The sequence below is a fragment of the Miniopterus natalensis genome, chromosome 4 (genome assembly GCF_054644295.1).
Source record: "Miniopterus natalensis isolate mMinNat1 chromosome 4, mMinNat1.hap1, whole genome shotgun sequence".
In the NCBI taxonomy this organism is placed as follows: Eukaryota; Metazoa; Chordata; class Mammalia; order Chiroptera; family Miniopteridae; genus Miniopterus; species Miniopterus natalensis.
The window spans coordinates 63226692-63239228 of NC_142084.1; the positions used below are offsets into that span (position 1 = coordinate 63226692).

General features: G+C 51.1%; 1 protein-coding gene across 1 annotated transcript in view; it reads right to left on the minus strand.

Moving 5' to 3' along the window:
- Positions 1-2064: 2064 nt before the first annotated feature.
- Positions 2065-12537, minus strand: part of GNG7 (G protein subunit gamma 7) — a 112879-nt gene continuing 102406 nt past the window's right edge. The window contains exons 3-4 of the mRNA XM_087816626.1: positions 9539-9655; positions 2065-5642 (exon numbers count right to left, since the gene is read on the minus strand). Of these exons, the coding sequence (XP_087672752.1) occupies positions 5517-5642; positions 9539-9619 (207 nt within the window). The 5' untranslated portion in view covers positions 9620-9655 and the 3' untranslated portion in view covers positions 2065-5516. The remainder of the gene's footprint in view (positions 5643-9538; positions 9656-12537) is intronic.

Sequence of the window (12537 nt, forward strand, 5' to 3'; positions counted from 1 at the left end):
TCTTGCCAAGTATATAATGTTGTGTCTCCACCATGGCCATGTCCTACAGAAGTGTCACTGTCCTAAAGATCCCCGGTGCTCCCTTAGTCATTCTCCCAATTCATCTTTTTAATCACCTCCATAGTCTTGCCTTTTTCCAGGTCAGAGTTGGAATCATATAGTATAGGTTTTTCAGACTGGCCTCTTTTACTTATTTCCTGACTTTTCCATCTTCTAGAAATGCCACATCCCTGGCTCGTGGCCCCTTCCTCCATTGTCACAGCCCACAGCACAGCCTCTTTCATCTCTGACTCTGACCCTCCTGCCTCCCTCTTATGAGGACCCTTTGAGAGCACCGGACCCACCAGGGAATCTAGGATGGTCCCCATCTCAAGTTTCTTGACTTAATCCCACCTGTGAAGTCCCTTTTACCCTATGTAAGGTGACATAGCCACAGGTACTGGAGATTAGGATGTGGACATCTTTGGGGGTCAGTCTTCTGACCGGACATGCTGTGCACAGGCTTGCCTGTTCTAGAATATAAATGGAAGCATGCAGGCTCTCCTCTCTATAAGGCTTATTTCACTTGGTGTGAAGTTTTGCTAGTTACTCAGTTTGTTGCACTTAGTATTAGTTTATTTCTTTATAAGCTGGGTGGGATTCCAGGGTATGAATGGACTATAGTTTGTCTATCCATTCACCTGTTGCTGAATAAGAGATGTTTCCAGATTTTGACTATTATGAGAAGAGCTGCTTTGAACATTCTTTCCAAGACTTTGTGGACACGTCTTGATTTCTCTTGGTAAATACAAGCGGAATTGCTGAGTCATGGAGTAGGTGTGTTTTTAGTTTTCTAAGAAACTGCCAGACCTTTTCCAAAAGTGGTGTAGCATTTAACACTCCCACCAATAAGCTCTGAGTCTCGTTGCTCCACATCCTCAGCAATGCCAGGCTTTTACGTTTTAGCCCTTCAGGTGAAAGGTGTTGCGTGTTTTTTCTGTTTCTGGTAAAATATACATAACATGAAATTTAGTGTTTTAACCATTAAATGTGCACTTCTGCAGTGTTATGTACTCTTACCATGTCATACAAGTATCTCCACCGTCCATCTCCAGAACCTTCTCATCTTCCCAAACAGAAACTCTGTCCCTGTGAAACACTAATTCCCCACCCTCCACCCCCAGCCCCTGGCTCCCGCCATCTTATTTCTGTCTTTATGAATTTGACTCCTCCACGGATCTCATGAGTGTGATCACACAGTATTTGTCCTTATTTTACTGAACATAATGTCTTCACGATTCATCCATGTTGTAGCAGGTGCCAGAAGCTCCTTTTTAAGGCTGAAAAATATTCATGTGTGGATGGACCATACTGAGTTGATCCACTCATCCACCCATGGCCATCTGGGCTGTGTCCACCTTTTGGCTGTTGTGAATCACACTGCTGTGAACATGGATGTGCGAGTCCCTGCTTTCAATGCTTTTGTGTGTACATAACTAAAAGTGGGACTGCTGGGCCATGCGGTGTTTTGTTTGAAATGCCTTCTAATCATACTTTTTGATACACAAGGGATAATTTTTATGTAGTTGAATTTACAAATGTTTTATACAGAAAACGTTCTTCTTTACTCAAAGATCGGAATCACCCATTTGCAGATTTATTATTAAAAATTTAACTCTTTTTGATATGGTGTGAGTTGTTCCACGGTTCACGGGACTTCCCTGGAGTCTCTCTGGTAGTTGGGGGTGGTTCCTGGGTGACTGGCGAGTGGGGGTGAAATGAAGATCTCCCAGGCTCTGAGTCCTTCAAAGATCAAGGCCCTTACCATGGGCCATGCCAGACAGACACTCCCAATCCGCGGGGCACATGGCTCATGCTATGCAAATAGCTTTCCCCCTAAATTTTCTAACTACAAATCACAGAGCCCATCAAAGCTGAGGCTACTTGAGTGCTGCTGCCTGCAGCGGGTTCCAGCCGTATTGCCTCTTCCTGGGTGCAGGTGAGGGGAGCGGGGATAATGTGGGGCAGCCCCAACTTCCCAGCAGTAGCCTGAGAGAGCAGGAGGGGCCCAGACTGGAGACAAGGAGCAGTGAGGCTTTTTATTGTGGATTAATTTACTTTGTATTGACAATTCCACACAATATTAAAATACTGCGAGAAAGTGGGTATGACACACCTGGAATTTTTTTAAAAATCAGAAATAAAAACCACCAGATGTCCAAAGGCAGATAGGGTAGAACCTGCCAGAACCACAGATTGCTTCCGAAAACCAGGAACAAGTCATTACAATATTTGGCAATGCGTTCCATGGACAGAGGAGGAAGAGGGCGGAGCGTCCGACATATGGCTTGTTTTCAGGGGACCCCGTGGCAGGCTGGCTTTTTGTAAGTGCTCGTGAAGGGTGAATGATTTTTGGTGGCTTCATCTCAGATGGACACTGCCCCTGGTCACTCACGCTTGGGGTGAGAGTCTGAGGCACCAAGGGCCTTTTCCTGTTGGCCTAGAGCTTGGGCAGGGCTGGGCCTCTTCACCAGATGGATGAACTGCCTAGGGGCCCAGAGTTGTTCTGGACCAGTGGCGGGGACATCAAAGCCGGAAAGGCAGCACCTTCCACCCAGCCCAGTGGGTTTACATCCCTTGGGGCTGGAGGTGACAAACATCACTTCATTCTTGGCCTGGGAATCACCACTGGAGGATGGGGCAAGGGTGCGTGGTTAGCCCCTTTCTGGAGTGGGGAGGGGGATCCAGCAGAACAGGGGCTTGGCCAGGCCAGGCAGGTTGGCCCACTAGAAACACTGAAGCAGACTGCAGAAGACGGAGACTTGGCACCTCCACACCTGCCTTCTGTGTATGTGTCCTTAATCCCCCCCCCCACATGGTGGGAGGCCTGTGCGGCCACCACCAGCTCCCTAAGGCATGGGGCGCTTTCAGACCCCAAATGCCTTGAAAGCCATGTTTTCATGGCAGACACTTGTGCCAGGAGCACACAAGCAGCATAGGTTGTTGTGAGTGCACTGATGCTTTAGGTCTACACTGTGGACAGTGAGATTTACTCTAAATGGAAAAAAAGGAGGTGTTTTTTGTTATATTTTTTTCTCAGCTAGAAAGAAGACCACAGTGGGATTTCTGCTGATCACCACTCCCTGGGGTTGGAGGTTGTGGGCACCTGGGATAGGCAGCTGAGCAATAGGGCCGGAAACCAACTGTCCTTACGGTTGCTGGCCTCAGTTTACCCAGACCACTCAGTCCCTGGGTCTTCTGACTCAAAAGCCTCCCCAAGCCCGGGCTGGAGTTTCCTTCAGGGCTGGGGGTCAGGTGGGGTGGGGAACATGTTGGCAGGCTGAGCCCATAGCAGGCCATGGAGCCGATGAACTCGGGTTCAACCCCACCTCCCTCAGCCAGGGGTCCTCAGCTTTGCTTCCCACTGGCTTCTCCAGAGTCACTTGGGTCAAGGACATGTGGTGGGGCTGGGCTTAGAATGACTGTCGGGGGCAGGGTGTGGAGAGAGAGGGGCGGTCTGAGCCCCTGGGGGGCTCCTGATGTTGAAGTCAGGACCTCCCGTTTCTGGGGCCCAGTGGCCAGACAGTGGGGGACCCAGGAAGAAGGATGGGCATGCAAGGATCTGATGCAGGCTCAAGGGATTAAGGCTTCCGTCACAGAGCAAAGGGGGTGCACTAGTAACCAGCCACCGGAAGGCTGGCGGGAAGGGCCGGTAGATGTGGTCTCCACAAGCCTCGCTCTGCCACCCGCTCTCTGCCCTCTCGGGGCTAATTTCCACTGTGCCCTAGAACAGGGTTTTGTTCCATCCTGCTGGGGACAGTGAAAGGCTCTAGGGCAGCACAGGCTTCTTGCCCAGTGAAAGGTGTGAAAGGCGGCTGCAGCATGGGTACCTTCATGGCTTTTCCTGACCAACTGCTGGTCTGGAGGTGCCGGGCTCCCCAAAGCCCCTGGTGCACCCAGACCAGCTGGGGAGAGCTGGGTGCTGGGGAGAAAGTCTGAGCCCACCAGCCTGTACCCTGTGGGAGCTGGATGGAGGGTCATCCACTGGAACCTTCTTAGCTCTGGCAAGATCTGAGCCTTGGCCCCAGCTGCGAGGTGAGGGCCTGGGCCTGGCAGCTGTCCAGGACCCTGCTGGCGTGGGCCTCAGACTCTGACGTCCATTGGGGCCACAGGGGCAGAGCTGGGCTCGTTTATTCCCACAGTTTGCCTCCAGCCCCGTGATGGGGCAGCAGAGGACCCCTGAGTTCATGGTTGTATGGGGTCCTGGCAGTGATGGGTGGCACTGCCAGGGGAGGAGGGGGATACATTCGGTCCCATCCTCTTGCTCCTTTAACTGTCCACATCGTAACAGGAAAAAGTGATTTTAAAAAAGTCCCCTGCCCCCAACCCCTGACTCCATGACGTATCAAATTTCCAAGGCTGTTAGGAAGTGATGCCTCTTACTTTCTCCAACCAGAGTTCTGGGTCTAAGGGTCATGAAAGGAAGCAGGGAGCCTCGGAGGCCTTCCAGCTACTTCCAGACCATTTAACACCTTTTCATACCAGACTCAGGTGGCCCTGCCCAACAGGCTGCAGCTCTGTTTGAATAATGGCCATGGCGATAAGTGAAAATGGAGAAAACCAAAAAACCCTGAAGAACCTAATATGATTGCAACTTCTCATCGCCTGTATCAATGTCAGGTGCTTAAAACAAAATAAAATCCTGCTGGCCATTCCAGGGACCAGGGCAAGTTGTTGAAAATCCCTTTCTGTGATGGGTGGGGTCCCCAGGGAAGGGCGGGGTCACATGTGGCTGTACAGTGACACATGCCATACAAATACCATACAGCAGGGTGACACTTGGCAACACAGGGTGCGTTTCTCAGGCAAAGCCCCCCCGCCTGGCCCCTAAAATCCACTTGTGCATTACACAGTACACCTTGGCCAAGTGTTCAGCCATCGAAATCTGACTTTAGCAGTGTAGAATAACAATTTTTTAAATGAAAAGGAGATTTTCTCCAAAAAGTTCATTATATAGCCTACCCCCCAAATTTTACTCTTTAAAAAAAAAAAGCACTGTAGCGTAAGTTTGTTTTCTTTTTTTACAAGTGGCCAATTGTGTGAGAACGGCCAGCTGGCCAGGTTGCCCAGGTAACCCAGGACAAGTGGCCAGCGCCCCTTCCATGCCCTTCACCCGACCAGCTTGGCTCTGGACCACAGCGCAAATGGCAAGTAAGAGTTTAAAAAAATGGTGACCACATCGTTTGGGCATCTCAGGTCTTCCTAACTGGAAGTAGCTGTGCAGCCAACATCCATCTTTCGGCCAGGCCCTGAGGGCTATGCTGTTCAGTCTGAAAACCCATCATTACCCAGTGGGTACATTTTACTCCATCTGGGCAGTGGCAACGGTTGACATTTCTTTTGGCATTAAAAGTTTCAGGGACCCAAAATGCTTTGCTTTACGTACTGAATTATGCCCTGACAGAGAGAGAGAGAGAAAGAAGTGGAGAGAGAGAGGGAAAGAAAGAGAGAGAGAACACACACAGAAGAAAACCAAGCTATAGAATGACACAAGGCTTCTTGTCCTTGAAGGGGTTCTCGGAGGCAGGGACTCCGACCAGCAGGGGGTCGTTCCGGGCATGCTGCTCACAGTAACTCATGAGTTCCGATGAGGCTTTGGAGACCTGAGTGTGGGCACAAGGGTGAGAGAGAAAAGGTGAGAGGCTGATAAATAAAACCAGCATATTCACAACGGCCAGAAGGTGGATACTGCCCGAAAGTCCATCAACTAGTGATGGATAAACACTGTGTCCCGCCTTTTCATGGCTGGAATATTGCTCAGCCACGAAAAGGAGCGGAGCGCTGACAGTTGCTACAACAAGGATGAACCTTGAACATAGGATGCTCACTGAGAGAGAAGCCAGACACAAAAGGCCACACGGTGTGTGATTTTATTTATGTGAAATGTCCAGATCAGGCAAATCCACAGAGACAGAGAGTAGATTCGTGGTTGCCAGGGGCTGGGGAAGGGGATGGAGGGTAGCTACTGATGGGGTGAGGTTTCTTTCTGTGGTGATGAAATGATTTGGAATTGGATAGAGATGGTGATTGTACAACACTGAACATACAAATACCACTAATGATAAATTTTATGTTGTGTATTTTACCCCAATTTTTAAAAGATTAAAAAGGAAGGACTGAGCCACCTTCAGCAGGAGTTGCCCAGATTTTGAACAGAAAAGGTCAGAATGAGATGCAGCTTCCTTAGGAGTCAGCCTAAGACTCCATCCCACCCAAGAAAGGACTGAACAGTAAGACCCCTGCTTGGACATCGGCACGACTGAGGGGCACGAGACAAGCCTGTCTTCAGTTCCTTTCTGTGCATTCTGAACCCACTGGGGTCCAGTGACCCAGCGAGGGCACTGACCCTTAGGACCACCTGCATCAGAGTCCCCAAGAGAGGAGGGCGGTGAAGGGAGGGTCCTGGGGAAAGCTGACATGGGGAAAACGTGGCATTTAGCATCTGAGGAGCTGAGGGTCACTACAAAGGGTGCCCCCTTGGCCACATGCCCTGTTCTTCCTGGTTGTACATTTGGGGGTGCTGCAGGGGCCATTCCACTCTGCTTGCCCCAGCAGGGCTGGGTGGCTGGGTGGCTGGGTTGCAGGTATCCTCGCTCGGGGGAACAGGACATGCCTGTGGGCCTCCGGATCCCATTCCAGGGGCAGGAACTGTCTGCCCACGGGGCTCTCTTTCTTGGCCGCTCACTTTCTCCCCTGTGAGGCCAGAGGCCAATGAGAGCTGTGCAGGGGCTGCTGGGTGGGAAGATGAGGCCCGAGGTGGGGGAGACTAAACTTTGGAAAGCGCTGGCAATGTCTACGACACTGCACACCTGAACACAGAGGACGCCCCAACCCTGTCCTGTGCTGGGGGATGCTCCTGCCCTGAGACAGCGACAATTGACACTGTTGTGAGCACGCTGGCTGCTGGCGGGACGGCTGCCTTTGATGAGCAGATGGAACTTGGTTTCTAGAGTCCTATTTGGAAAGTACCCCTCCCAGACGACAAAAATAGTCAACGGGCCCTAAAATAGCTGATGTTGTGGCTCCAGCTTGTGCCCCCCCACCCCATCCCTGGCATTGACAGGAAGGCTCTGCCCACAGTGCCAGGACTACCTTCCTGCCGTACATCCAGATGGTGGGGCACCTCTCCTCTGCCAGGCCGTGGCTGGTTGGCCTTTTAGGCAGGCTGATGCGCTGTGGTTCTGGTCACCATTTTGGGGGGATGCAAAACCTCAGGCAGGACTGAAGGGAGAGTGGGTTATGTCCTGATTCCCCTCCTCCTGACTTTCAAAGGGGCGGCCGGGGGCTGCTCCTGAACATCAAACGATGGGATGAATCACTGCTCCACCAGGGCTGGGAGCTGGCACCACTCACAAAGGAAAACCACTTCAACCGGGCCCTTCTCTTTCTTCAGCCTGAAGGAATGCTTTGAATGTGCAGAGTTCTGGAACATTCAGCCACCTCCTGGGAGGCACTCCCCCACCCACTGGGCAGCCCTCCCCCACCCCAACTGGCTGGTAGAGGCCCAGGGGCCCATCAAAACCATTTCCCTCTCTTCTACCACCTGGCTGTTAGGTGTGAGTCTGTCTGCGCCTGGCTGGGCTATCCCTTCCTATGAATTCCGTGACCAGCAGTGAACGGGGCATGACAGGTGCTCAGGAAAGCGAGTCTGAACAAATACATGGGCTGATAGTTGATTTTGTGTTTCCACTTGGCTAGGCCACGGCACCCAGATATTTCATCTAACACCACTCTAGAGTCTCTATAAACATGCTTTATAGATAATATTAACATTTAAATCTGTTGGCTTTGAGTAGAGCAGATTTGTTTCTATAATGTGGGTGGGCTGCATCTAATCAGTTGAAGGCCTTAAGAGAAAAGACTGAGGTCCCTGCAAAGAAGAGAGAATTCTGCCTCCATACGGCCTTGGGACTCAAGCTGAAACACTGAATCTTTCCTGGGTCTTCAGCCTGTGGACTTCAGACTTGCCAGCCCCCACGATGGCATGAGCCAGTTCCTTAAAATGCATCTCTCTTTCTATATATGTACACACATCCTGTTGGTTCTGTTTCTCTGCAGAACCCTAACCCAGTAGGTAGCTAGAGCAGGGATAATCTAGAAGCGCAAGCGCTGGGGCCTTCTAGATGGAGACTCCCTGGTGCTCACTGGGCTGTCTGTAAGCTGGGGCCTGGGACAGGAAACAGCTTCTTGGAGGCACCTCACTGTCCTTTGCAAAGTGGACGTGGGTTTGGTGAGAAGGTGCCTTTGAAAAGTGTCAGGCACCTTTCTTGTGTAAGCAGCCTACTGGTTTATACCCTTGGAAAGGAGGAAAAGTGTGTGCCCTGGATGTTGTCCTGATGTCCCCTCATGGACTTATATTCATATACATAAACTCAATGTGGCCATGCACACTCTGGAATATTACTCAGCCACGAAAAGGAGTGAAGTTCTGACACTCGCTACAACACGAATGAACCTTGAACAAGGCCACACAGTGTGTGATCCCATTTATGTGAAATGTCCAGAACAGGCAAATCCACAGAGATAGGAAGTGGGCTAGTGGCTGTCAGGAGCTGGGGAGGGGGATGAGGGCGACTGCTAAGGGGGATGGAGTTTCTTTTTGGGGTGATGGAACATTCTCCAACTAGACAGAGGGGGTGGTTGCACACTGTGAATGCACTCAATGCCACTGAATGCACTTCAAAATAAATGGTTAACTTGATATTATGCAAATTACTATTTTTAAAAAATATATATATTTATTGATTTCAGAAAGAGGAAAGGAGAGGGGGAGAGAGAGAGAAACATCAATGATGAGAGAGTTATGGATCAAGCCTGCAGTCGGGCATGTGCCCTGACCGGGAATCGAACCCCGATCGCCTGGATCCCAGGTCAACGCTCAACCGCTGAGCCACGCCCGGCCGGGCACAAATTACTATTTTTTAAAAATCTCTGTCTGCAGAGCTGATGTTGCATGCTGCACTATTTTATTTTGCTTTGAGTGTCCCTGATACCTGAGGGGTTAAGTGTCTGAACAGAAACTGCTTGTCCTTTTCCTTTTTTTAGCATAAAAAGCAAACGTGCTTATTTCAAAAAACTCACACCGTGCAGAGGTGAAGGAAGCAGGCAGCGAGCAGCTCCGTCTCTCCCTTCCCTGGGCCGGGTCCCTAACTCCCATCCGAGCCTGTTGCAATGAGGGGGCTGAGGGGACAGGAGAGAAAGTGCCTGGCTCACGCTGGTCCTTCGGTGAAGCCCGAGGTGGCCTGCACGGGGCCTCCAGGGAAGGATCCCAGGGACTGGGGGCGAAGTCAGTGTTTAAGTCACTGTGGCACATGGGGGCATCACAACCCATGAAGTACCTTTATGTCAGCTGCCTATCTGCTGAAGAAACTGAGGCTTAGAGGCGGAGCGGCCTGGGGCGGCCCAGTGCGGGGCTCGGCTGCGGTGCCAGCCGGTCGCCCTGGCGCGACGGCCGCTGTGGGCCCTGGGTCTCTCCCGTCCCCTCTGCTGCCCTGCTCACCTTGATGCGCTGGATCCCGGCTTCGATGCGGAGCTGCTCCACCAGTTTCCTGGCCTGCGCGATGTTGTTAGTGGCTGACATTGTCTGCCATCGGCTCTGGGCCCGTAGTCCAGAGAGCTGTGGGGGGAGAGGACAGTGTGAGCTGGCTCTTGGGAGCCCTCTGGCCACCCGCCCCACCACCCTGCAGCCCGTTCTGGGGACTGGCCACGTTGTCCGTGTCCTCAGGTTGGAGATAGAGGCTTGGCCAAAGCCCTCTTTACCCACAGTTCCCTCCTGTGGCTAGTTGCTGGCGGTGACCATCGAGGGTTCCCAGGAGAGTTCATGAAACCAGTGCACTGGCGCCTGGCTGGCTGGATGAGGGACTTGGCAGGGGAAAATGACGTTTTCTCCGACCTCTGCCCCAGCCCTGGGGTCCCTGGAAGTGGGGCTGGGTCACCCCCTGGGGTGGGGCCATCCTGGGCACTGTAGGGTGTCAAGCAGCAGCCTTGGAATTATCCTCTTGATGACAGGAGTACCCCCAGTCATGATGACTGCATTTGTCCCCAGACATGGCTCAGTTTCCTGAGGGGCAGATCGTCCCTGGCTGAGACTGCTTGGCTGTCTGAGGCAGATCACCGGGGACACCACACACTGTCTATCACCCCTTCTCTGGAGGACCGGGGCAATTTCTGTCCTTCCTTCACTTGTTTGTTCAGTAAACTCTCAGAGAATGTCTTGCCACACCCCACACCTCTGAGAATGGAGCTAATGACTGTCATGAGTATGCGGGTGCCTGGTTCACACTTACGCCCGGCGCGCCCCAAGCTGGCCTGGCTGCCTTTGGAACCAGCGGCCGGGGCCTGGCCTCCACACCTGGCTGCCCGGGCGGGCAGGAGCAAGGAGTGCTGGCTCTCCCTGCTCCGGAGTAAGTCTGAGGTGGCTAGATGGGACAGTCACAGGGAAGGGGCTTTAGGTCAGAAACTCTGGTACGGTGGTTGCCAGAGACTGAGGGAGCCCGCTTGGTTCTGCAGGGTTTCCAGAGCTTTCCAATGCTCTGAGGCTCACGTTCCTCTATTAGTGTCCTGCGGTGGCCATGACAACCACACACCGGGCAGCTGAAAACAACAGAAATTTATTCTCTCATATCTGGAGGCCGAGTCTGAGATCAAGGTAATGCAGGGCCGTGCTCTCTGAGGGCTCCAGGGGAGGGTCCTTTCTGCCTCTCCCAGCTCCTGGTGGTGGCCATCCTTGGTGTCCCTTGGCTGTGCCTGCATCACCCCAACCTCTGCCTCTGTTGTCACATAGCCTATGTGTCTGTGTTCATATTTTCATCTTCTTATAAGGACAGGTCATTGGGTTCAGTGTAACCTCATCTTAACTAATTATATCTGCAATGACTCTATTTCCAGATAAAGTCCTGTTCTCAAGTCCTGAGTGGATACAGATGTTGGGGGACCCTACAGTTTCCCTGAGTGTGGATGACGTGCTCAGAGTAACCCACTTCATGTGGGTGGATTCCAGATAAACCCTCCTCCTTCCCCTGGTAGACCTTTTGCTAATTCAGATCCAGGATGAGAAATCTCATGCTGTTTTTTCTGCATCAAATTCCACCTGTGGACCTATCTCCCCAGCACCCTTAGGAATCAGGTGTCACATGTCACAGTTTAGGGGACCAGAATGCTTCTCTGCTCCCTCACCAAAAAGAAGGTGAACCCTTTATTATGCCAACAATTCCTGCTTTGCTTTTATTTGGGATGTTTTTTGGTTCCTTCCAAAATATTTTTAGTAATTTTTAAAATTATTATTTTATTATTATTTTTAAAAAATCCTCATCCGAGGATATTTTTTCCATTGCTTTTCAGAGAGAGTGGAAGGGAAGAGAGAGAAACATTGATGTGAGAGACACATTGATTGGTTGCCTCCAGCATGCGCCCCAGGGATGGAGCCTGCAACTAAGGTTTGTGCCCTTGGCCGGAATCAAACCCAGGACCCTTCAGTACATGGGCTGACGCTCTAACCATTGAGCTAAAATAACTAGGGCTATTTTTAGTAACTTAAATTAAATTTTAAAATTTGAGATGCCTGTCAATTCACGTGCAGTTGTGGGAAATGATAGAGACCACGTGCACTTTGCCCAGTTTCCCCAAAGGCGGGTATCTGGTGAAACTGTAGTGAGATCACAACCAGGATGGTGACATTGATGCAGGAAAGACACAGGACATTTCTACCCCCAAGGTCCCTTTTATGGCCCTTAGATGGCCACATCCAGGTCTACCCAACCCATCTCCATCCCTGGCGACCACTGATAGGTTCTCTTTCTCCACACATTCGTCATTTGGAGAATGCTATATAAATGCAAGCATTCAGTATGAGGCTTTCCCCCCACTTGGTGTCATCTGGAGCTCCATCTGATTGCTGCCTGCATCAGTGGGTCATTCCTTTTCAAGGCTGAGTCTTGCTCCAGGACAGGGCTGTACACAGGTTAACCATTCACCCATGGAAGGACATCGGGCTGATTCCACATTGTGGCCATCACAAATTAAGCTGCCATCGACATTCATGTGAATGTAAAGTCTTTATTTCTCTGGAATAAATTGCTGAGGAGTGTGACTGCAGGCTTAATTTTTGAAGAAAATGCTAACTACTTTCTCGAGTGGCTGTACCATTTTACATCCCTACCAGTGATGTATGAGTGATGTTAATTTATTTTTGTAATTCAGTTATCCTAATTCTTTCCTATTCCTTAAGGAAGTGAAAATTCTTTTTCATCCAATCTTCCTTTAGTGAGCCCTAGTGGTGTGGTTCTGAATTGGGATGATGTCTGGGGACATCTGTGGTTGTCACATTGGTGGTGCTCCTGGTATTGAGGGGGTGAGGGCAGGAATGCTGCTCAACCCCCCATAGTGCCCAGGATGCCAGGGGTGAAGTGGGGTAGAGGGTACAGAACCCAAGTTCAAGAGTCCTGGGAAGCCCTCGGCCCAGCCAGGCAGACTCCTAGTTGGGTGGCTTAGTAGCACTCT